Source organism: Podarcis muralis, chromosome 8, assembly GCF_964188315.1.
Source record: "Podarcis muralis chromosome 8, rPodMur119.hap1.1, whole genome shotgun sequence".
NCBI lineage: Eukaryota > Metazoa > Chordata > Lepidosauria > Squamata > Lacertidae > Podarcis > Podarcis muralis.
In genome coordinates this window covers 38,120,748-38,147,383 of record NC_135662.1, presented here as the reverse complement: position 1 = coordinate 38,147,383, position 26,636 = coordinate 38,120,748, and the positions used below count along the sequence as shown (strand labels likewise).

The following is a 26,636-nucleotide window of genomic DNA, read 5'->3' as shown; positions in this document are numbered from 1 at the left end:
CACAGGGGAGGCTAGATTCATCCACAGAAATATGGGTGACACTGTCACGGCTAAAATGGCCGCTGTTTCTTTAATGCGAATAAAGCTGGGTCAGCATGACTCAGCGGTCTGCACCAAGTTGTATATATAAGTGAGAAATGTTAGTTTGTTGCTGAGGCTGGTGTTTGGGTTGGTTGGTGCTGGTGTGTATAGTTATTCAGTTGTGTTTTTGCACAAAGACTTTTAAGAATAAAACTTTGCAAGGATATTCTCGTGGACTCTTTTATGAAGACAAGGGTCTGAGTACCAGGCTGAAGAGACAAAGGGTGGTCAGAACCCTTTCCTTCTTTTTTTTGCTTTTTACAAACACTGACAGGTTATGGGCCCAGTGTTTCTGAGCATGCGCAGAGTGTAAAACGACTGACAGCATCTGAGCAGGGAGTTGGTGAGTCCTGGTGGTGTATGGAGCCAGTGGGGGAGGCATCCCTTTTGAACTCTCAGAGAGCATCTGGCTGAGTTGGTCAATTAAAATGCGACAGTTGTTAAGGAGAGATGGACTATGGACTGTGTTGAAACTGAGGTTTTGAGACAGGACTTGAACACTACTCTACCAGAGACTCTGTTTGTCAGCAGTTTGGACTATTGTTTACTGTCTGTAAGCTGTTTGATTAATGCAGGGTATAGTGTTAAGTTCACGCAGGATGGCTGTCTGATAAAGAATGGAACTCAGGTATGTGGCTATGCAAATGGGTTATATGTAATACAGGACAAGCCTGTTAAAGCAACCCAGGTGGTTCAGGATAATTTGCCAGTTCATCAGGGGTGTGTACATGAACAGCACAGAAAACTGGGTCATGCCAATTTCCGTGTGCTTTCAGAGGTGCAAAAGGTGTGCAAGAACCTAAAAGTAAATAGCTGTAACTGTTTCCTAGATTGCAATGTATGTAAAATGGCCAAATCTAAGAGGAAGCTTGTGGCTTCTAAAAGTGACAGAGTATCTAAAGAGGTTTTATGCTTTTCTGGTAATAGATGATAAATCACGTTTTAGTTGGTTGTTTTTGTTAAAGCAGAAATCTGAGTGTTTCCCCACATTGAGAGAATGGGTTGCCCAAGCTGAAAAGCTCTTCGCTCGCCCTGTTGTGCAGTTGCAAACAGATAGGGGCGGAGAATTTCTGAAAAAACAATTTGGGGCATGGTTGCGACGTAAGGGGATCACTCACCGCTTGACTAACCCTTATAGCCCTGCTGAAAATGGTCTGTGTGAAAGACGTGGGGCTGTAATACAGTCAGTAAAGGACTGCCTGCTAGTGGATGCAGGATTGGGCCACAACCATAGGCTGTGGGGCGAGGCTTTTTGGACAGCAAACTTTTTGATTAATAGAACCTGGTCTAGCTCTATAAAAGATATTCCATATCGTGTGTTGCTTGGGAAAGAACCAGAGTGGACAATGCTCCATAACTGGGCTTCTTGGGCACATGTAAATATTCCCAAAGCTCAGCGCCAGAAAGGGGGCGCTAGAGCGCAGAAACTGCAGTTTGTGGGGTATCAGTCCTATGGCAAAGGGTGGTGTTTCAATTTACGCCCAGACATTGCATGTGCTACAAATGTTCTGAGTCAACGTGTATCTAAACCCAGTACTGCTGATTGGTGTGCTTTGAAAAGGCTTATCAGATATCTAAAAGGGACATTAAATGTATGTTTAAAGATATCTAGTACACAAGATGAAAAACTAGAAGTGTTTGTTGATGCGGACTGGGGAAGCTGTGTAGCTATCAGAAAATCTACAAGTGGAATGGTTATGATGTTTGCCAATTCCATAATTGGATGGAGGTCAAAGAAACAAGGATTTGTTGCGACCTCATCCTGTGAGGCAGAATATGGGAGCCTGTCGCTAGCATGCAATGAAATCATATGGTTTATACAGATACTAAAAGATCTAGATTGTAAAGTAGATTTGCCTATCCAAGTGTATGAAGACAGCCAATCGTGCATTGCATTAGCGGGCTCGGAAATAATGAAATCCACATCAAAACATATTGCTATCCGTCATGCGAATATGAGAGATTGTGTACAGAATGGGGTAATCAAACTGGAGTATTGTCAATCACAAGATAATATTGCTGATTTGTTTACCAAGCCTTTGCCAGCAACATGTCATAATGAATTGATGACAAAACTGGGTTTATGTATATAATGTATGTATGTATTGTTTCTGTTGGGGTTTTTCGCATTTAAGAAACAGAAGGGGTGTCACGGCTAAAATGGCCGCTGTTTCTTTAATGCGAATAAAGCTAGGTCAGCATGACTCAGCAGTCTGCACCAAGTTGTATATATAAGTGAGAAATGTTAGTTTGTTGCTGAGGCTGGGGTTTGGGTTGGTGCTGGTGTGTATTGTTATTCAGTCGTGTTTTGCACGAAGACTTTTAAGAATAAAACTCTGCAAGGATATTCTCGTGGACTCTTTTATGCAGACAAGGGTCCGAGGACCAGGCTGAAGAGACAAAGGGAGGTCAGAACCCTTTCCTTTTTTTCTCCTTTCTCCTTTTTTCTTTCTTTTTTTCTTTTTTCTTTTTACAAACACTGACACACTCTTCTTCTATTTGGGTCTTATTTTGTCAGGGTGGAAGACGGCTTTAGATGCGGCCGGGTTGAAAGATTTCAATAAAGCTGAATGTGTGGAAATTTTGAAGAAAGGCCATTCACTGGGCATTGCCCCTGGCGGAGGTAGAGAAGGAAACTTCAGTACTGATTACAACATAATGTGGGGTAACCGCACAGGTTTCGCTCAGATAGCTTTGGAGGCAAAAGTGGTGAGTGATCTTTGTGCAATTTGCATTGCCTTCAGGATTATCCTAGATAAGACGTAATGTGTTGATATCCTTGATCTAGCATCCTAAGTAGTTGAGGATGGCAAATCCCCTGTTTGGGGGTCAAATGATATCTGTATTTCCCACCACTGCTCTTTTTTTTTTTTTTAAAGCTATTAAAATCAATTACATTTAAAAAGAAAAATAGCTTTTTTCCTCTTCAATTCTTGAAAATCTGGGGGACAGCATGTGCAATTTGAAGTCAATTACATCAGGCTTGTCGTTGCAATACCAGATGCGGAGCATTATTCCTAGTCCTTAACCAAAATAAAGGTGGAGCGGGTGGGGTGAAGTAATTCTCCCGTTCTCAGCTACCTTTTGATTTAGATTTTTGATTTTATTCTTTTAGCCCATCATCCCTATATTTACACAAAACATATGTGAAGCATACAGGAACATTGGAAAGTCAAGTGAGTATCAAGAAATCTGCTTTCAGGCAATAAAGATTTTATAATAATATACATTTTTTTAGAAACAGAATATCTTTTTACTACCTTCTAGTAGAGTTTATTCAGTGTACACTGCAAAAGCTAAGCTGCCTGTCTCAGGACTGAGTGAACATGTCCTTGCTTAGTTTTTTCTTAGATTTAAAAGATAGCTATAATCTATAAAAGTGGTAGGAACCCCCACATGGAGGGGAACTGAGCAGGAAAAAAAACCGTATTCTGCAGTCTATTTTACAACTTATGACCTTGATTTTTAAAGAGCAGAGAAGAGCTGACAGAATATGCTGCTTTTTCTTTTCCAAAGGACTCATACTATTTAACTCTTCCTCTCTGGGATGGATTGACTGGAATTGCTAAAAACTCAGAATGCCAACTAATTTCAAATTTGATATGGGATTGCTTTCTTACAGACACTTTCCCCTTTCATACATAGGGTTGACAAGGTGGTTATATGAGAAAACAAGACTTATCTACCTTCCCGTATATGGAGGATTTCCAGTGAAACTGAGGACATATATTGGAGAACCCATCCCATATGATCCAAATATAACAGCTGCAGAGCTGGCTGAAAAAGTAAGTTAACTCTATACCTGCAAGTAAAAAAGCAGGATTCCCCCCCCCCCCGTTGTTTTCTCTTTTTCAGTTCTATAAAATGGTTTCTGCCTACTGGAACCTGTTGAGACCACGAAAAACCTATGCATTTTATGTAGTGCTGCACAAAGATCTGCTCATGCAATAGGACTTCTTCTGCCCACCCTATGCCCCAGAATCTGCCCCAGAGGGTTCTTCCAAGCCCCCTCCCCACTAGGGAACCCAGTAAGCACTGTACGCTCCTAATCCTCAATAAAACTATTACTGAAGAACTTCTGATGTTTGTTTGATTTATTGCAACTCTGCATGTGAATGTGACTCCATTCTACTCTACTATTTTTACCTATGCCCTGCTGTGCTGTTTTCAGGCAAGGAACCAGGAGGTGACTGTTTTTTGTCACTAGCCCTGTCAGCCATTGCCATTCTAAGAGAATGAGGGAGGTGTTCATAGTGAGTTCAGGCACCTCTTTTTCTAGAAAAATAGCACTGAGCATAGTGAAATATAACTCAATAGCATTTCTGCCGTTTTCCTCACATAGCTGGAGGGAACAACCATGCAGGAAAACTGATACGTACAAAGCAGCCCAAGGCACTTATGTTTGGTTGTATCTCTGCCATTCTCATACAGTGCTCTTGGTAAAAAAAAAAAAATCTGTAACTGGAAAAAAATGGGATTCTTTATTCTAATGGTTCTGATCCCTTTAGCATTTCCCCACAGATATGAATAACTGTGAATATCCATTTTGCAATATATTGATATAATACAATATTCCTTTGTTCTTCTTTCAACAGACAAAGACTGCAATTGAAAATCTTCGGGATAAACACCAAAAAAGGCCAGGAAATATATTAAGAGCTATTTCAGAACGATTTGATAAGCATTACAAAGCTGACTAGTCCATATAAAGCAGTTGTAATGTTTATGAGCATGCATCTGTAATAGAAAACTGTCATTATTATGTAATTAAAGATAAGTTAAGATACACAGAATTGTGCTGGATTGTATATTAATTATTGTGAAGGGTCATTAGCTCATTAGCTCAGCCCTTGGTGTACATGCTGAAGGGCCTAAGTGCCTTCTTGTCCTATCCTGCAAAACTCCCAGAATGCCCCATTTGGAGACTTACACTGGTAGCACCAGAATCAAAGAGTGTAACGGGAAGGTGAGTGTTTAATTGAACCTTGAAATAATGCTATATCTGAAAGAGTAATGTCTACAAATCTTCTGTATCAAAACAGTGACACTTCTTTTATGTTTATAAAAGGCTGTTCCAAGATCTGAGCCCTGTAAAGCCTCTCCTGCTTCCAGAGGGGAGGGATTGTGAGGGGGAGACAATTCCCGCATCATACAGAGGGCATTCTGCCCCCTGCACTCTCATCATCACTGGCGTGCCACGCCTCCCAGTTGGGCACCCAATCAGGGGCCACCGCAGGGGCATGGTTTAGCCACTCAAATGCGGCCGCGCCAGGTCTCCCCACCATTGCGCTTCAGATTTTCCACGAGTCTAGTGTTCCTGCTCATCGTCGTCTTGTTTGAGCCAAGCACATGGAAGAGTTAATGAGTCGGAAGCTCCTGTTCCGATTCTGGAGTTGTGAGGTTTGGAGGAAGGGGTCCAGTGATTTTACCTGCATTTGTACTCTTATTTCGCCTTAGTAATTTTTGTGGGGCATCTGGAGGGTTCCTGGCGTTTTGCTTTAGTTAGAGTGAGGTCTCGGGTGGCTGCGGGTCGCTCCAGCACTGCCGACAGCACTGTTCTCCCAGCCTCCTCACCAATCCGGCGAGCCTCTTGGGCTCGGGTGGCGGTTAGGCATTGGAATGTGTTGTTGGTGTATGGAAGGGCAAGGTGTGGCCATCGCCTACCCCTTCGCTTATGAGTATTCCGTTAAAGGAATCCGGCAGTCGTGGGTCCTGTCCGATGCCCTGTGTGGTGGGGGACCATGGCATGACGCTTGGTGACATCAGGGGAGAGCTTATAGTTTTATTTGCATCAACAGGCTCCCCCTACTGGTGGTTAACCCCTCATCAGACTCACCCCTCTCTGAGTGGGTGGAGTCAAATTTGCTGTGGTCCAATGCCTAAGCCAATACCTTCTCACATGCTGTAATCAATAAAGTTGTGGCCTTTTCTTGCCCATTAACCTAATATACTGTGTCCACGTGTCTTCATTACCCAAGCGGGGATCGGGTCCTCAAATCACAACACAAATCTTTCTGCAGAAGCTCTTGTGTATGCTCATTGAGTCTCAGGACTTGGACAGCATAATGATGATACTAAAACACTCACTTGCTGAACAAGAACATTGAATACATGGAGTAGGCTTTGCTATCAAAAACGATCTTGTGAAGCTCTTGTCAAAAGTCCCTACCGGCATTCATGAACAACTTTCAACACTTTGAATAAAACTCACCAAAAACCAACAGGCTACAATTCTAAGTGCTTATGCACCAACACGAGATGTCGATGAAGACATGAAAGATAATTTTTACTATCTGCTGGATATCATCCTATCAGAGACACCTAAGGAGGATAATATTATCCTCCTGGGTGATTTTAATGCAAGACTTGGGCAAGATTTCGATCTGTGGGCTGGGACTATTGGGAAAGAAGGAGTTAGCAACAGCAACCAGAACAGAATCTTTCTTTTGAGTATATGTGTAGTGCACAACCTTGTTATTAGCAACACACACTTTCGACATATACACACACACACACACACACACACACACACACACGAGTGGTACCTTGGATTCCGAATGCCCTGGAACTCGTACATTTTGGCTCCAACAATGACGCAAACCCGAAAGTGATTGTTCCGGTTTGTGAACGTTCTTTTGGAACCCAAACGTCCGACGGGGCTTCCATGGCTTCTGATTGGCAGCAGTAGCTTCTTGCAGCCAATCAGAAGCCACGATTTGGTTTTCAAACATTTTGGGAAGTTGAACGGACATCCGGAACAGATTCCGTTCAACTTCCAAGGTCCGACTGTAAATTTAAATCAGGGAAGCACCCTCAGTCGAACCACTGGCACCTCTTAGACAATGCAATTGTCCAAGCTGAAGATTGCCATGATGTACTCCTTACCAGAGCTATGAGTGCCGACGACTGCTGGACAGATCACTGATTAATACAGTCCGCAATGGCTACTAAGATTATACCTCAACGCAGGCTTCCAGGAAGGCGCAAAATAAACACTGAAGCCCTTCAAGATCCCATTAAGTGGGATTGCTTCCAAACTACTCTTTTTTTAAAAAATTATGTAATCATTTTTTCAATACAAACAACAACCAAAACAAACATATGCAACAAAAACCACAATAACAATAATAACACAATTTAACAATTCAGATTTGAGTACTGATATACCTATAACTACACCTTTTTAACAATATTTCCCCACCTCTCCTCCCCCTACTTCTCACCACTGTCCGCCTTAATGCTTAAGTATTCTTTCCAGATTTCTTCATATTTATCCATTCTTAATTTGCGTCAATATGCAGTTCGTAGGTAACTAGTCTGTCCATATTGTCAATCCTTGTGCTCAACTGGATCTTTTTGCGGCTCTTCCAATTCATCAAGACAAGTTTTTTTGCTTCTAATATGGCATGATACATCCATTTTTTTTTGACCCCTTGTAATTTCCCACATTTCCGCTACATAATTTATAATTAAATTCAAATCCCCTAAATAACAATTTCTTTTTATTACTCTTGCTATATATATCCTCACCTCGCACCAAAATGATGTTATCATTCAGCAGTTAATCATCATATGTACTAAGTTCACATTTTTACTTCCACATCTCCAGCAGTTGTCCGCGTTTGTTATTTTCTTCTGGTAAAGTTTTGCTGGAGTCCAATGGACTCTGAATATTATTTTCTGCTGAATAAGTCTTAGTCTTAAATCCATAGAAGCTATTTCTGTTGATTTTATACTTGACTCCCATATATCATTTGTTATCTGTACTCCTAACTCTTCACTCCGTTTTTGTCTATCATATTCTAAATCATATTCCTTTCTGTTGAGTAGGGTTTTATATAGTGCAAGTGCAGAGCTCTTTGCTTTTGTTGCAGAAATTAAATCTTGTAGCAGCAAGGGTGTTTCCGATGCTGCTATAGCCTCAGGGCCAAACTCCCTTTCCAACATATGTTTCGATTGGATGTATTGCCATTGTTTTTCACTGGTTAATCCATACTTTACTTGCAAAGTCTTATGTTCCACAAATTTGTAATTTTCATCAATTACTTGATTCAATGTCAAAATACCTTTTTTCATCCAATTTTGCCAAATTATTACTGTATTTTTCGCTCCATAGGGCGCACCTGACCATAAGGCGCACTTAATTTTTAGAGGAGGAAAACACGAAAAAAAATATTCTGAATCAAATGTTGTACTAAACTATTTAAAGCAGCAAAGCAGGCGGCTCCTGTCCACTTTGCTGCTTTAAAACGAGCCTCAGAGGAGGGAAGGAAGGGGAATCATGGCTTATCTAAGTCCTGTTAATAATGCTGAGCTTGACTTTATATGCATCTCAAAGCCCTTGACATATATTCATTATAATGACATGAGGAGATAGGCCTCCTGCAGAGGAGGAGGGGAGGAGAAGGGAGGGAGCCATCATAGCTCAATGGGGAGAGCATGGAGAAGATCCCATCCCAAGTCCAGTCCTTGAAAGATTCTCTGGGTAGGGCTGAGGGTGTGTCTCCTGAAACCCTGGTGAGCCTCTGCCCGTCAGTGAAGACAAAACTGAGCTAAATGAGCTCAGGAGTCCTGACGTGGTACAAGGAAGGTCCCTCTGTTCCTGTTTAAATTAGCCCTTTCCTCAGAACCACGAGGACTACTATCTTAGTTTGTTTTTAAAGGGAACAGCTGTAACCTCAGTGGCTTTGCATGCAGAACACCACACGTTCAATCCCCGGCTTCTCCAGGCCTGAAACTCTGGCAAACTGCTGCCAGTCAGTGTTGACATTACTAAGCTAGATGGAGTAGTGGGTCTGACTCCTTATAAGGCAGCTTCCTAGGTTCCCATTTATTCTTCAGATCTGGGTGTGAGACTTGCTGTCACGTTTAGTTTGGCGAGGGTGGTTCTTTGCACATCTGGAAGATGACTGTGTCACCTCCCATCACCCTCTTGAAGGTGCTTTTACAGCAGGGGAAAGGGCAGGCAGCCACAGCATCTGTAGACTGTAGCATCCTGAATTAAGGGAGGGAGGGAGGGATTCCTGTTGCAGCCAAAGGATTGTTTGAGGCCACCACGAAAGAGCTGATCTTAAGCTTGAAACCAGGACTTGCTCTTTAACCATGCTGCTCCTCCAGTTGCCAATGCCATCCATTTAACCTGTGTGAATATTAAGCGTCGGTTGTGCCCAGGAACCTGGATGGATTTCTTTCACGTGTGTGCATGTTTTCATCTTTAAAGAAGCAGCCCATGCAAGTTTCTTTCTCTTTTTAAATAATTTTTTATTAAATTTTCCACAGTAATAGCACAAACCACAAAGCAAAATGATACACAAAAACAGAAAAGGACAAAAAAAAAAGAATTATTAATTATAACTTAATTTGTCCTAGGCCTATTTGTTTCTTTCAAGTAATTTCTAATTTTTTATATCACAATATTTGTTCAAATAGTCCTTGAATTTCCTCCAGTCCTCTTGAAACTCCTCTTTTTTCTGGTCATGGATTCTTCCAGTCAGGTCACCTAGCTCCGAAAAGTCCACCATCTTCATCTGCCAATCTTCCACTGTTGGTAATTTTTTTTAATATTTTTTTTAAGAATAGTTTTTTTTATTAACCGACTAATCACATCAAATCAAACCAAATTACATAAATTCCAAATTACACAGCCGTAATTACTGTTGGTAATTCTTGTGTTTTCCAATTTTTAGCAAGTAATATTTGAGCGGCCGTTGTGGCATACAAAAATAATTTAACATGGACAATTCTAAACCTGTTATTCCAAGGAGAAAGGCCTCTGGTTTCTTAATAAATGTATATTTCAACATTTTTTTCAGTTCGTTATAAATCTTCTCCCAGAAGTCTTTCACCTTGGGACAAGTCCACCACATATGGAAAAAGGTACCTTCTTTTTTCCATACATTTCCAGCAAAGGTTATCACTTTTGTGATAAATCTTTGCTAGTTTTACAGGGGTCAAGTACCATCTATACATCATTTTCATAATATTTTCCTTTAACATCGTACATGCAGTGAACTTAACCCTTTCCTCCATAGCCTCTCTCAGTCCTCCATCATTATATTACCGGTATGTCCCACATCCCTTGCCCAATCAATCATAACTTCTTCATCCTTTGTATGCCACTCCAACAACAAACTGTACATTTTAGACATATTCTTATCATTAGTATCTAACAACTCTGTTTCATATTTGGTTTTTTCTGTTGCAAAACCATTTCTCTTATCCATCTTATATAATTCATTAATTTGATAATATTGCAACCAATTCACTTTATCTTTAATTTGTTCAAATGGTTTTAATTTAAAATTAAATTAAATTAATTAAATTAAAGCCCATGCAAGTTTCTGGCTCTTATGGCCATTGAGATTAGCCTGGCCGTCTCAGTGGAAATCTGGGGAGGCTGAGGTGGACTTTCCAGTGGTCAAAGTGTGGTTGTGTCTTCATGCCCGGCATCTATTTCCTGCCCTCTTTCCCCACTGCACCCCCACACCCTGCTTCAAATGAGGAGGGTATAAGGGTATAAGCGGCTCCCCTCCCACTTTCTTGCTTCAAAGCAAGCCACGGAGGAGGGAGGGATGGATGGAATCCCCTTCACTCCCTCCTCCCCGGCTCAGCTAACCAGCAGCGGTTCTTGCTGGCCTTACAATGAGCCGGACAGCAGCCCTGTCCATCCCTCCTCCTGCCTTGCTGTAAAGCCAGCCAGAGCCGCAGACACGCTCTACGCAGCTCTTGCTTTAAAGGGAGAGCTGCGCAGAGCGTGTCAGCAGCAGTGGCTCTTGCTGGCTTCGCTCCCTAAGACGCACAGACATTTCCCCTTACTTTTTTGGGGGGTGCGCGTCCTATGGAGCAAAAAATACGGTACTTGATTTCCATTTTTTTATTTTGGGTTGGCCCATATTGTTAATTTCTCATGCTGAAAGGGGTCATCCTTATTATTTTTATTTATATTCATCCAAATTTTTATAGGTGCTTTAATAGTCTCCAGGATAATAGGATGTTTCATAAAATTGGGGCCGAGTTTAGCTCACCCTACAAGAGGTTCAAAGAAACTATATTCGAAAGTAGCCCAATTGGGATTCCTGCTAGCTCTCCAATCACTAGTCTTACTCAGCAGGTAGGCCTAGTGATATAGTTCCAGATTTGGGAGACCAAAGCCACCTTCCTTAGTTGGAAGTTGCATTTTATGTAGTGATATTTTTGGTGGCTTTGTACCACCAAAGATTTGTTTTTTTGGGAGTAAAATTGTTTTTTTTGGGAGTAAAATTTGGGAATATATATTGGTAATCCTCTAAGAATATATAAAAGCTTTGGAACAAGATTCATTTTGAGGTTTAGAGGTCTCCACCTTTCAATATCAAAATATCAAAAGAAATCTCATTAATAATTTGATTCAAATTTAAAAGGATATCATCCGCAAATAATACAATTTTGTATTTATTTTTGTTGTGTTTTACACCCTTGATATGCTCATGCTTCCAAACTACTCTTAAGGACCATCTACTTTCGGAGTTCCCTGATAACATTGAGGAACACTGGACCAAAATAAAAACATCCATTGTTGAAGCCCATGAACACCTGGTGGATAAAAAAATGCTCAAGTGATCCAGCACTTAGCCAACACTCATGATTGACAGAGTTTCATTAAAGCCACAAAAACCATCTATGGGCCAATAAATCATGGCATATGCCCCCTATGCTCAACAGACAGTACCACACTTCTAAAAGATAAAAAAGCTATTGCACTGTGATGGAAAGAACATTACCAACATCTCCTTAACCACAACTCTCTGTAGCTGCTGAAGTCCTCTCACAAATTCCACAAAAACAAATTAGAGATGAGCTTGCAGTATCTCCAAATCGGGGAAAGTTGTGCACAGCTATTAAAGGTAAAGGTACCCCTGCCCGTACGGGCCAGTCTTGCCAGACTCTAGGGTTGTGCGCCCATCTCACTCAAGAGGCCGGGGGCCAGCGCTGTCCGGAGACACTTCCGGGTCACGTGGCCAGCGTGACATCGCTGCTCTGGCGAGCCAGAGCCGCACACGGAAACGCCGTTTACCTTCCCGCTAGTAAGCGGTCCCTATTTATCTACTTGCACCCGGGAGTGATTTCGAACTGCTAGGTTGGCAGGCGCTGGGACCGAACAACGGGAGCGCACCCCGCCGCGGGGATTCGAACCGCGACCTTTGGATCGGCAAGCCCTAGGCGCTGAGGCTTTTACCCACAGCGCCACCCGCGTCCCTGCACAGCTATTAACCAAATGAAAAACAACAAAACCAGTGGACCTGATGGGATACCTACCTCTATATGGGGTTTATTGACGTGACGAAGGCCTTCGACACTGTAAATCGTATTGCCCTTTGGACTATCCTTCTGAAAATTAGTTGCCCAGATAACATCATTCAGTTCCTCCATGATAATATGACAGCAACAATCACAGATAACAATGGCTCTCAATATGAACCATTCACAGTGCGTTCAGGTTTTAAACAGGTTTGTGTTATCGCCCCAACTCTATTCATTCTATTTAATGCCATGATCCTACACTTTGTCGAAGGGAAATTCTCCACCAGAGTAGAAATTATATATCTAACAGATGGAAAGCTCTTTAATCTGAGTAGGCTGAAAGCAAAGAGTAGGCTGAAAGCTAATAGAGTCTTCCCCAGGAAGGACGCCAAACTCCCTCTTGCCCTTCCATTGCCCTCCAGTCGCTTAGAACTGAAAGGTGTCTGAGAGGTTGAGCTCAACTCTCCCAACTCTCAATTGGCACAAACTCAGACCTCTGCTTTGGAATTAAATCAAAAAGATCTGATTCTTTGTCTGAGAGGTATTTCAGAAGATGTGATGGTGGAATTAAGTGAAAAAATAATAAAATAACTTACTAACCTGATTGAATTGGAAGAAGAAACGGTTAGCGTGGCAGTGGACAAAAATTTGCAAGTGAAATCTAGATAGGCTAAAGCAAAAACAAACAAACTGCTGAGTGACTGTTGTTTTTTTAATTCAAAGAGAATTCAGGACAGAGTAATACAGATTCACTACCAGAGTAAATAACAAATATTTGACAGATACACTGAAATATAACAAAATCCCTTATTGTTGGGTATATCCTCAAGCACAATCTTTTACATGTAAAGGAAGAAAACAAAGGTGTCGGGATCCCACTGAAGCAGACTAATTCTGGAGAAAATATGGGAAAGAATTAGCAGGGGAAAGGGCATTTGGTTTGGAAGCAGAACAGGAAGAAAAACCAACAGAGGTTAAGACAAGAGACAGAGACAAGAGACAAATAAAGAACAAGATGAATGTAAATGGACTTAATAATAAACTGAAAGAAACAAGATTGAACATGTGGTTAAAAAGTTAAATTTGGATGTGATTTGCTTTCGAGAAACACACATTGTGAAGAACCATAGAAGAATTTTGATTAATAAAAGATTGGAAAAGGACTTTGTAGCCTTTCATGCAACAAAGAAGAGAGGCGTGGTAATGTATATAAAACCTGAACCGGATCCAAAGAAGAACAAAGAAGAATATTGATAACTCAAATAACATCAGAAGGAGAAAAAACATTGCCAATACAGTAGGTGTGTATGCACCAAATCAGAAAAAAACTGACCTTGAAGAAATTCTATTGGAAAATAAGAGTTGAAATATCATATTGATGGGAGATATGAATAGTGTAGCTTCCCTGGAATGGGATACGATTATAAGAAAAAGTGATACCAAATACCTGGGGGGGGGGAGAGATTCGTCCCATCCCTCTGATGCTTCATTCCAGTCCCTGACACCAATACTGTCAGGCATCATTAAGACTATCTACCTTTCTTCTCTGTAATAACATTCCCCTCACACCCAATGATTTTCAGATTGAAAGTTTCGGCCTTTCTTCACATCATCTTCAGGAACAAATGCCCAACAAATTATTAAATCCTGATCAGTGTACTCTGGTATTCATAATTGAGGCTATGGCAGAAAGAAATCAGCTAAGATGGAAACTTGAGTCTTTCAGGAGCTAAAGGATAAAGGTGTGTGTGTGTGTGTGTGTGTGTGTGTGTGTGTGTGTGTTGGTGTGTGTAAGTGTAAGCCTGGTTGCTCCAGCAACTCTGGGCGGCTGAGAACATAATAAAAACACAGCAACACATCATTGATTAAAAGCTTCCTGATACAGGGTTGCATTCAGATGTCTTCAGAAAGTTGTGTAGTTGTTTATCTATTTGACATCTGATGAGAGGGTGTTCCACAGGGCAGGAGCCACTCCCAACTACGAAGGCAGCTTGCCTGATTCCTTGTAACATCACTTCTTGCAGTGAGGGAACCGCCAGAAGGCCCTCGGCGCTAGACTTCAGTGTCCGGGCAGAACGATGGGAGTGGAGATGCTCCTTCAGGTAAACTGCTCCTTCAGGTAAACTGAGGCCGTTTGGGGCTTTAAAGGTCAACACCAAGACCAACACTTTGAATTGTGCTCAGAAATGTACAGGGAGCCAAATATCTTCCAGGCTGGGTGTTATATGGTGCCAGCAGCCACTCCTTATCACCAGTCTAGCTACCAGAATCAACACAGAATTAACCTGTGCATCCATGGACAGATGTGAGTTCAAAATGACCCCAAGGTTGTGCACCTGATCCTGATTATTCAATACCTTCTGAATAATCCTATTATTCAATACATGGCAGCACGGCTTAGGTTTGCAAAGTTGCGTCTGGCAGCACAGCTTAGGTTTGCAAAGTTGCATCTGAACAAACCACAAGACATTTGGAACAATGTCCTTGGACAGACGAGAACAAAGTGGAGATGTCTGGCCTTAATGCACAGCACCACCTTTGACGAAAACCAAACAGCATATCAGCACAAGCAGCTTGGTGTGGTGATTTGGGCTTGTTTTGTAGGCACAGGCGCTGGGAACCTTGTAGTCATTGAGTCAACCATGAACTCCTCTGTATACCAAAGTATTCTAGAGTCAAATGTGAGGCAATTTGCCCGACAGCTGTGGCTTGGCCAAAATTGGGTCATGCTGTTAACAGGACAAGGATCCTAAGCATACCAGTAAATCTATCACAGAATGGCTGGAAAAGAACGGAATCAATGACCTAGTCAAAGTCCAGACCTCAACCCAATTGAAATGCTGCGCAAGACCTTAAGATAGCTGTGCATAAACAAATGCCAGCAAACTTCAGTGAACTGAAGTGATGTGAGAGACTGATAAAGTCCTACAGAAAATGTTAGCTTCTTATTGTTGCTAAATGTGGTTCTGCAAGCTATTTAATAATAAGATGTACTTAGTTTTTCACACATGGCTTTTCCATATTGTCTTTATTTCTGTTAATAAATGGCACGGTGTAATGTGACATGTGTTGCTGTTCATCTGAGGGTGTGTGTGTGTGTGTGTGTATAATCACATTTTTAAATGTGGAATTCTTCCCAATGTAGTAAAGCTATGGTTTTCCCAGTAGTGATGTATGAAAGTGAGAGCTGGACCATAAAGAAGGCTGATCGCCAAAGAATTGATGCTTTTGAATTATGGTGCTGGAGGAGCCTCTTGAGAGTCCCATGGACTGCAAGAAGATCATTTGGAAGGAAATCAGCCCTGAGTGCTCACTGGAAGGACAGATCATGAAGCTGAGGCTCCAATACTTTGGCCACCTCATGAGAAGATAAGACTCCCTGGAAAAGAGAGGGAAAGATTGAGAGCACAAGGAGAAGGGGACGACAGAAGACGAGATGGTTGGACAGTGTTCTTGAAGCTACCAGCATGAGTTTGACCAAACTGTGGGAGGCAATGGAAGACAGGAGTGCCTGGCATGCTCTGTTCCATAGGGTCACGAAGAGTCTGACATGACTAAATGACTAAACAACAACAACAAGAATAGGACATTTGCAAACGAAGCAGAAGGAGAAACGCCCCTTTCTGTGAGAAACCAAGCATTGTGAAAAAGACTACTAAGAGGTTGTGCCCATTTATAATTAAAGATTATGAAGTCACACCTACAATAGCAGCCATATAACAACATATTGGGTCACAGAACACCAGCTATTGACTAAGGGGTAAAGGTAGGTATTGTGACAACTGTGTTACCTCCATTTGCTGGTGGCTTCTCCCAGTATAAGATGTGTATGAGATAGGAACATGATGTCATACACAAACCTTAATAACATGTTCGGTTTACAATATTGAATCCTAGTGCTGCTCCAGTAAAAGCTCTTCCATTGGCACCATGCTGCATTAATTATGCAGCATGTATTGCTTGCTTTGGAGCCCCAGAAATTCCAGGTTGACATGCTCTGATATCAAAGGGTCTCTGGCATCCTCCACATGTTCAGGTGGAGGTGAAGGATCCTAGTCCAGCATGCGTTCATCAGTTAAGTCAGAGGAATAATCGCATACATACATGTTGGTCCATTTTACTCTGTCATGCAGTGCCTGCAATTCAGTCACAGACCCATTAAAAACTGAAGTTCATCAGGCAGTTTACAATATGATGATGATCATATCTATCTACATCTATATCATTTACATCTACATCTACATCTACATCTACATCCACATCTACATCATCTACATCTATCTCTATCTCTATCTCTATCTCTATCTCTATCTCTATCTCTATCTCTATCTCTATCTCTATCTCTATATCTATATCTATATCTATATCTCTATATCCATATCCATATCCATATCCATATCCATATCCATATCCATATCCATATCCATATCCATATCCATATCCATATCTATATCTATATCTATATCTATATCTATATCTATATCTATTGTTTTATTCCTCCCCCTCCCCCGGTGGCAGCAAGAAGCAGAGAAAAACCAAGAAGAGTTCTTACTTATGAATTTATTCAATCATCACAGTGAGAGACAATGGCATTGCTCCAACTGAGATCCTCTCCACTCCCTTCCTACCAACAGCACTTTTCCTTACAGTGGCCGCCAGGGGATAATTGTCTCTGAGTCCTTTTCTCTTGCACTCTCAACGAACGCCGGGTTCTGGGAGAAGGGGGGGTCAGAAATACTCTCCAGTGATAACATCTCAGCTGGCTGCTCTGGCTCTGTCTCCTGACCAGGGCATATCTTTCTAAGGTAAAGGTAAAGGAACCCCTGCACCTACGGGCCAGTCTTGACAGACTCTAGGGTTGCACGCTCATCTCACTCTAGAGGCCAGGAGCCAGCGCTGTCCGCAGACACTTCTGGGTCACGTGGCCAGCGTGACGAAGCTGCTCCGGCGAACCGGCACCAGAGCAGCACACGGAACGCCGTTTACCTTCCCGCTAGAAAGCGGTACCTATTTATCTACTTGCACTTATTTCTGCTTTCAAACTGCTAGGTGGGCAGGAGCTGGGACCGAACGACGGGAGCTCACCCCGCCACGGGGATTCGAACCGCCGACCATGCGATCGGCAAGTCCTAAGCACTGAGGTTTTACCCACAGTGCCGCCCGCGTACCTTTATATCTTTTTAAACATATTTGTAACTTGCCTTGAAATGCCCCAAAAATTGCTATCAGCCTCAGTTTCTTGCTGGTTATTCATCTTCTTGTGAAAACAGAGCAAAAATGAGGAAGCACATAGAACCAAATACACTATTCTCAATAATGGATAAAGCAAATCAGAAGCATAAATAACCACCATGGGTGATCCACTGAGCTCAGGTATTGCTGTGAGTTGTGAAGGCTGCTCCCTGCAAGGCCCTTTCCACCTGGCCTAGGGGGTGGGGCCCAGACTCACCAGCTCTACTAAAGCGGTGCCTGGTGAGACCAGAGGGACATTGCCTGACAACAAACCCTAATTATTGGATTATTTTGCCCCATCTTTTAGTGCCTGCCAAACAGCTGTGACATGCTTATGATAATGTTTTATTCTTTTGTTAGTTAGTTAGTTATGCTGTTTTAAATGTGCATTTTATATTTCACCTCACTTAGCAGTGGTTTTTTTAAAAAAAAATGTTTAAGTTTTGTTTTTTGTTAACTTACTTTGTGGAGTGTGTATTCTGTAGTTGACCTCTTTTGTAATGTTTTATTTTGAAATCTTTGGGATAATTTAGTTTGTTTGTTTTTTTAGTTAATTATGTTGCTTTGACTGTATACTATATATTTGACTTTCTTCAGATTGTCTTATTGATGTTTTAATGTGCTTTAAACCACTTTGAGATTTTTCTTAAAATATAAAGCGGTATACAAATGAAATAAATAATTAGATAATCCAATAATTAAATAAATGGTACTTCTATCGCAAACAAAAGTGGGCGTAAAAAGGTTGATGAGGGCGTTCTCAGAATACTGCCAAAGAGAACACCTGGCTGTGAATTACAAGAAAACTGAAGTCAAACTAAAGAAAACTAAATTTTCAAGAAATTATAGGACCCATAGGCGGTATGTGAATAATCTGTTGATCGAACAAGTTAAAGTCTTTAAATACCTTTCCCCTATTTTTCAGTCAGCAGGGTCGTGGGGAGCACATCAGAAATATGCAAAGGAAAAAGCATCTCAAAGCACCAAAATTCTGACAGGCTTTTTACATACAAAAGGTGACAATCGTATACCATCAGCACTGTTTAAAGCTAAACCCCTGGAACAGTTATTATATGGGCTCAGATTTGGACAGGGCCTCACCTTGGATCTACAGAAGCTGTTCAACCTAAGTTCCTAAGGCAATTTTTTTCTATTCCATCCTGTGTTCCAAATGCTTCATTTCGCTTAGAGGCTAGTCTCCCCTCAGTTGAATTACAGGTTTGGTGTAGGACATTTAATTATAGGCTTTGCCTAAATTTAAACCCCACTGGTCTACTACCCTTAGTATTGCAAGATGGTCATCAGAGTGCTTGGACTAAAATTATCAACCAAAAGTTTTACTTTTCTGGTTTATCATCACAACAGTTATTAACACTGAGATTCAGTAAAGTAAATAATTAAATTAGACAGCACCTAATTGAGCGACAGAATAATTTGGCCACAATAAGGCAATTTTGTCCATGGTATGATTATTTTATATCTAGTCATTTTGACACTTGGGCACCCTATTTGCAAAAAATAACAATTCCAAAATACAGGCGTGCTTTCACTTTCGCAAGCTTGAATAAACTGCCTTCAGCTGTACTTGAGGGTCAATTTCAGAAAATTCCACTGGAAAAACAATGATGTCCATGTGGAGATGGCAGTATTGAGTCAGTGGCACATGAGCTTCTGGTTGCACTCTATATAAAGATTTGAGGAGTGAGGGTATTACCCCTCTTCTATTGTCCATGCTGGGTTGCTCAACCATTGCTACTGTGTCCTTTCATCCAGCGGATCAAGATGACCAGGTGGCAGCAAAATCTGCAAGGTTTTTAGTGGGGGCAATTAGAATAAGATCTATTATTTGATTACTGATGTGAACCTCCAAAATGTATTTTGTATAGTTAAGTTTTTACCTCTATCTTCAATACATTTTATTTTATTTTATTTTATTCCTATGGCTAGTGGCTGATGCAAATAAAGATTCTTCTGATCTGAACTTCTCAGGTTTTATGAGGATTTATACAGGGCGCTGCATCATCACTCCAAATGTCACCAGGAAATGATCTATCTGACAATGGGCTCAGCACAAACCCCGCACTCTCGATGCATTTCTGTTCTGCCTTCCCACTCCCTTGCAGAAACCTGAACCAGGGTATGCCCTGCCTAGGTGAAGGTAAAGGGACCCCTGAACATTAGGTCCAGTCGTGGCCGACTCTGGGGTTGTGGCACTCATCTTGCTTTATTGGCCGAGGGAGCCGGGTGGCCAGCATGACTAAGCCGCTTCTGGTGAACCAAAGCAGTACACAGAAACGCCGTTTACCTTCCCGCCGGAGCGGTACCTATTTATCTACTTGCACTTTGAAGTGCTTTCGAACTGCTGGGTTGGCAGGAGCAGGGACCAGGCAATGGGAGCTCACCCCGTCGCGGGGATTCGAACCACCGACCTTCTGATCGGCAAGTCCTAGGCTCTGTGGTTTAACCCACAGCGCCACCCGCATCCATACCCTGCCTAATGGGCCTCTAACTTACTGAGACAGTCTCATGGTTGCCACAGAAGCCATGATTCCTGAGCTGCCCCAGGACCTATAGGTTTTATGATCAAGAGCCATGAATAACTTCCCTCCCTTGGGACAGTGAATTCTCAAACTTTTTGTGAAAGTGAGCAGAGAGGGAGAGATTTCTTGGCATTGATAGGAGATTGAGAATTGGAGGGATTGTTCTGTGGTATTACGGCAGCGGATAAAGGTGTAGTGTAACTTGATTTTGTTTGAAATGTATTGTTATGAATAGACTTCTGTTTTTTGCCGCCATGGTGAACAATGGTTCTCACCATAGCATGCAGCCGATAAAGGATAATTTGAGAGTAATTTCATTGCAAACCTCCCACCCCAGGTCGGGGGGAGCGCTCTCACTCGCAGATTGCCCAGTAGCTGCCTCCCCCTCCTACGGAATGCCCTGCATGCATTGGAAACTCTCCAATGTGGTCACCATGCACAGAGATTCTTCTGTTTCTTAAGCTATATCCGAATTCAGACTTGAGAAGCAGGCATGTTCTGGAAGAAGGAGACAAGTTAACCTGCTGCTGAATGAATCAGCCACTGAGTGCCAAGGTCTCGATCTAGAGAAGATTTTAATCATAATTGGATTGGTATGTGGTAGAGAGAAGCCTTTGTTTTCTCTTTATATATTCACCATGATTTTTTTATAATATGGCACCATATTATATGGGATGTTCTGTGGCAATACCCTCCCACGGAGGATTCTAACTTTGATTTATTATGGTGTTGATGAGATATCAGCTTGTTATCAGATGGGAAAGTATTGAAAGAAAATGCTGGAGGTCTGCCCAGATTAATGGCCAGATGCCAGACCACTTTCGGTTTTGAGAAAAGCAAGGTGGTGAAAGGTCACTACGCAGTAAAACTGAGTCCTTGGAGCAGGGGGGAAATGCTGGAAATGATTGATTGCAACAAGAAAGGAAGGTTGAACAATTAAAAAAAAAACATTCCACACAGAAAGTTACCAGATATAAACTCCTCTTGCAAATTAAAGAATATGGAACACTTAAATACGAATGAAAGTCAACACATCAGTGGCTGATAAAATAAAGGATCAACATAGGGACTGTATTAATTGGGTTAAATTCGACTGGAGCGGCAAAAAAGAATCAACATCTAAAAAAATCTCCTAAAATCAGAACATGGGAACTCAACCAAAATGTTTAATTTGAAATCTGACAATTGGCTTTTTAAATTGAATTATGATTTGGTATTGTATTAATGTGGTCTATATTGGATTGTTATTAATGAAAAATTATTAAAAATTATTATATTTAAAAAGGCAATGTATTGTTGTGGACTGCTGCAGCCTATGGTGAATGATGGGGATTGCTCGCCATGAGTGACCCGATTGCTGCAAATAGGCAGGAAGGGAGCTTGGGCAAAACACCTTCTCTAAAAAAGTGTTGCGAGTACAATTCCTACCTTTATTCCTTAGTCAAGAACTGGTTTTCTGTGACCAGTATGTAATTGTACATTATGAATATTCTTGTAGGTGTGACTCCATACTTTATGTTTGATTACAAATGGCCTCGACTTCCAAGAAGCAGCCTCCCCATGTCTTCTCACTTTTTCACAATGCTTGGTTTGTTTATACAGATGGCACACCCATCACAGTCTCTTTAAACCTCCACATAAAGGGACATGTCTCCATAGTGGTGGAAATTAGCCTACGAAAAAGTAGAGCACCAGACAAGACTTTTGCTGCTCTCAGAGAGAGGTGACCAAAGTCAAGGCAATTTAGGCTTACCAGGAATGTAAGTAAAAGTTTTTGTTCATAGAAACATAAAATGTAGAGTTGGAAGGGGCCCAACGGGTTGTCTAGTCAACCCCCTGCAATCTCAACAAATGGTCCTTGCTTAGTTTTGCAAATGTGCTAGTAGTTGTGTTATTTGTCAGTTCCTGTGCATGGGTCAGCAGAGAGCGAGAGAGAAATGCTGTCTTGTCTGTGTGCGTGTGTAAAAACCAGTTGTGTGAAAATCTTAGCCTGTTTCCACATTGTCAACTTAAAACACAACTAGGATGTTCGCTACTTGTGGAGATGAAATTAAGCACTTACAGCTTTTCAGATATTATAACACTGAGAAGCAGAAATTAAATTCCTCCCTATAACACAGCTATTATTGGAATCAAAACAGCTGTGCTATAAAGCCTGCATACCCTTATCAATTTTGTCTCTATTCCCATACTTTTCTGTTGAAAGATGTAGTGAAGAGAGAGTAAAATAAAAAATATGCAATTTAACTATGTAAAGGTCTGTTTTTAGATGACTTAGTAATTTGTAGACAAAAATGCAATGGCTGTGTACTGTGGCATGGTCCCCAATAAACCAACTTGAAAGAAGTTCTAGAGGCAGTGATAACAAGGTTTGGCCATCGGCATCTGTTCTTATCTGGCAGCAGCGCTGCTATTCCACTTCACATCCCCAGAAAGAGGCACTTTGCAGTGAATTCCAAAATGCTGCCACCCATCAGCTCACTATTTTCCCCACCCTCCCTCTTGTTCGGTGTTGTGTTCGCTCCATATAATTTGAGTTAAGTGGATAGCCTCAGTACAAAAAACAACTGTGTAGCAGAGATCACGTTTACTTTGGGGGCACAAAGACACACACTGTCTCTGCTACAAGAAGTCTTCACTCTCTGAGCCCAGAGAGCGTTTCGACGTATAAAGTTTTTGCTGAGGAAAAGTGCACACAGCAAGTGCGAAGTCCACTTGCTCCAAAAAGTCCTGCAATACTGCCAGAGTTCCCTCTGTGTAGACGTCTTGCAATGTGTCTAACTTCCTTCAGATAAGCTCTTCACAAATCTGACAGATTTTCCCCAGATCATTCCAACAGTATCCATGTCTCCAATGCCCCACAACAGTGAATGCTGAAACTTGAGTTCTTTATCTATCTTGGGGTATGTGTTAGTTTGCCCAGCAACACAAAGAAGACAGTCACAAGATGCATGCAGCTGCACTTTTAGGAGGCGGGGAACCATTTCTGCTGACTCAAAGAGAAGTGACCCTTTCTCACTTTCCTTAATACTTCAGCAGTGGACTGAAACCAGCTTGCTTTACAAGAAATAAATGAAGTCATGCACTTGTCATTTTGTATCTACTTGTATCTACTTGGCAAGTTACAGTGGGGAAAACTAGGAAAATATTAAATAGCAGGAGATTTCATGTAATCATGAACGCTTCTGGAATGGCAGTTCAAACTAATATACTGCATTTTCTGTTTTCCAGGTAAACAGTGGGGGGAAATACCATCAAAACCAAATAAGGTTTAACTGGATTTGTTTCCTTCCTTGGCATACACGTGGGGCTTCATATCAGGAAACCATGAGCTGCTTTACTCAAATGCTGGGAAACTGGATTAGTTTTCCTTCCATGGAAGAATACCTGAGCTCAAGGACTTACTCTTGGTGGTTGCGTATGCTTCTGATTTTGCCTTGCTCAATCATTATAATGACATATTTGTTTATCTGTGCAATCTCATTTTTGCTATATGTCTACAAGAAGAGGAATAACCAGCAAGAAACTGATTTTGATACCAAATGTTGGAAAAAGCCAAAGCAAGTTACGGCTCAAGTTTTAGATATATTTGGAAAGATATGGCATGGTGAGTAAATGTTTATTTCATACCAATAATTCAGCTACTATACTTTCATAGGACTGAGCATCAGAATTTCAGACTTGAGGCCGTGGAACAATAGTTACCACAACAGTTTTAACTGTGTGGTGGGTACACAGCGAATTTAATGAGTATATCATCGTGCAGTGAGACTTTGAGGGTGCAATTTTCTTGAGCATGGTAAATCACTAGGTAACCCTGAAGCATAAACTCTGGACACAAACCATGGAATTTGTCAGCACAGGATGTGATGATGTGGTGATGGCTGCTAATTTGGATGGACACTGCATGAAAGAGGATGATGGAATACAAAGAGCTTTGGCTTGATCAAGAGGATCCATCTTATGTTCTCATTGCATCCCAGAGTGTAATGTTGCTTTAGATGTTGAAGCATAAATCAGAAACACATTACTAAAACCAAGCTTGGGTCATAAGGATGAAACCCTCTGGCTACTTAGGACATGGTCAAGGGTGCATCTGTCTGGGAAACTGAGAGATTGTATAAAGTGATTCAGAGAATGGCCTGAAGATGCATGAAATTAGAGCTCTTAGGGATGGGGAAAGAATGTGCAACACTCTGTACGGAAGGGTAATACTGTTCTCCAAATAAAAAAGGCTCAGGAAAATATAGTATTGTAACCCATATGAACGTCAGGGGCATCTTAACCATTGGCACTAGGGGTGCACGGCACCCGGGCGCTGGGCTCTCAGGGGTGTCAGGTTGAGAGTCCAGGGCCGAGCGTTGGAATCTAGGGAAGAGCTGCCGACAGCCGAGAGGAGCAGAGCCCGTCGGAGTTCGTCTTCTGCAGGCGGCTCTTCCCCAGACTCCAACGCTCACTCCCAAATTCGCACCAACCTGCCTGCAGCAGAAAAGCCTGTGGGCTCTTGCCCCAGCTGCATGGCAGCTAACTGTTTCAGTGCCATGCCCGGACCACCATGTAACGTTGTGGGCGCTGCATGATGCATCCTATTGCATGTGCCGAGCTGTGGGTTCCTTTGCTGGCTTTTCCGCTGTCGTCACACGCTCCCAGCACTGCCCAACGTGACGTCCCAGCGAAGAACAATGGGAAATGCAAGTGGCAGCAGAGAAAACATCTCTGGACAGGATCCGCCGCATGCCAACAGTGCCAACGGCAGCAACAAATCCGACGAATAGGAGCGAATGGATCCCAGTTGAAGCAGTTAGCCGCCATGCAGTGGGTGGTGTGGATGCAGCAGGCAGACAGCATGGCGACTGTGCCCCCTGATATTTTGTTCCCCCCTAGCATGGAACCCGCACCCACCTTCATGCGCCCCTGTGCGTTTGGCGCTGGAACCCCCGTTAGTTGGTGCTGTGAGTCACTGCGTCTGCAACCATTCTAAAGATAAACAACTATCTCCTTAAAAAAAAAGTCAACAACTTTGGGGTCCCCCCTTAAAAAAAGGTCGAAAACTCTAGGCAACAGAGGAGAAATGTCATTTATTATGTGAGCACAACAGAGAAAGTCCCAGTCCAAGTGGATGACAACCTAGTATCCAGAATGCTGCAACATACAGGAGAGCTTTTTAACTGATCGTAAATTACAGTTTTCTTCCAATAAAAGATTGCAATATTTCATTTATTTTTCAACAAAATAACATTTATTTATTGCATTTTATATTATTTCCAGGTTATGAAGTTTTTGGCATGGAACATCTCCCTAAAGGACCAGTGCTTATTATCTTTTATCACCCAGTTTGTACTATTGACTATTTCTTCCTTGTCGCTAGACTTTTCAAGGAGACAGGGAGAGAGTGCTTTACAATAATTGATCATGCCATATATCGGTTTCCAGGTAAGTTATTAAATTTAACTCATGCTTTTTTACATAAAATATGTGAAATATGATATAAAATAAAGCTATAAGATATAAAACAATGCTATAAAATATAAAACAGTGTATCAGGCAAGCAGGTGAAAAACAACACATGAAATAAGTTGGAAACTGCAGGCTTGCTTTTAGCCATTTACAACATCAACCTCTTCTCCCAATAATGTTTCGGGCATCATATTTGAATCAGGCTATGTTTCCAATACAGCATGTCAACCTGCGTCTATGGCCCATGATCACAGATTGCAGGAAAACCTGACCTGACCTCAAAACAGCTATGAGAGTGCTTCTTCTTCTTCTTCTTCTTTCACTCTAGTGATTGCAAGAAAAATTCCCGTGCTTCCATGCAGAAATTCCATGTTTTCTTGTACAACTTGTCTACATTCTTCCTCAGGGATCTAAGAACTGAAGGAATCTGGATAATGTGTCATCTGATTTCTATGCTGTAACTGCAGGCTCTCATATAATTATTGCTGCTGACGTTAATACTAGAATAGGACAAGGTTTCGGAAAATGCATCTCTGAGTTGATGATTTCCTCAAGTACAAAGAGTTTTGCAAAATTCAGTCATTAGTAAAGATGGATATTCCTTACTGGAAAGAACAATGCAAAGTATGGGATTCTGCTTGGGAGCATCTGCACTAGCAAACCACCTGTGCAAAATCCTCTGTATTCAAACACCACTGGGTGGCAGCTGGGATGGGGTGGGAGCTACAGCTAAGGAAAAGGGCAGAAGCCCAAGTGAAGCCCCAAAGACATGTCCGTGGCTTTCATAGCAAGTCCAACCTATCACCAAATCTGCACACAGATCCCAGGAAACATTGCCCCACCCAAACAAGCACTGCCACACACATTGCCCCACCCAAACAAGCACTGCCACCCAAACAAACACTGCCACAGCCAATCAAGCACTGCCACACACAGCTTTTATGTCCCCATGTAACACTGCAATCAAACACATGTGGCACCCTTGTTGTAGTGTTCATGGCCCTCCACTGCCACTTCTCACACATCATCTTCATCTTCCTCTGATAA

At 41.8% G+C, this 26,636-nt stretch overlaps 2 protein-coding genes across 2 annotated transcripts in view; both read left to right on the top strand.

Annotated features, from left to right (window-relative positions):
• LOC114600602 (DGAT1/2-independent enzyme synthesizing storage lipids-like) overlaps positions 1 to 6,031 on the top strand; it is an 11,023-nt gene extending 4,992 nt beyond the window's left edge. Inside the window, exons 3-6 of the mRNA XM_028736943.2 lie at positions 2,600 to 2,790; positions 3,197 to 3,257; positions 3,727 to 3,866; positions 4,677 to 6,031. Coding sequence (XP_028592776.2) covers positions 2,600 to 2,790; positions 3,197 to 3,257; positions 3,727 to 3,866; positions 4,677 to 4,781 — 497 coding nt within the window. The 3' untranslated portion in view covers positions 4,782 to 6,031. The remainder of the gene's footprint in view (positions 1 to 2,599; positions 2,791 to 3,196; positions 3,258 to 3,726; positions 3,867 to 4,676) is intronic.
• Positions 6,032 to 23,119: 17,088 nt separating this feature from the next.
• Positions 23,120 to 26,636, top strand: part of LOC114600062 (DGAT1/2-independent enzyme synthesizing storage lipids-like) — a 6,977-nt gene continuing 3,460 nt past the window's right edge. Inside the window, exons 1-2 of the mRNA XM_028735818.2 lie at positions 23,120 to 23,739; positions 25,401 to 25,565. Of these exons, the coding sequence (XP_028591651.2) occupies positions 23,460 to 23,739; positions 25,401 to 25,565 (445 nt within the window). The 5' untranslated portion in view covers positions 23,120 to 23,459. The remainder of the gene's footprint in view (positions 23,740 to 25,400; positions 25,566 to 26,636) is intronic.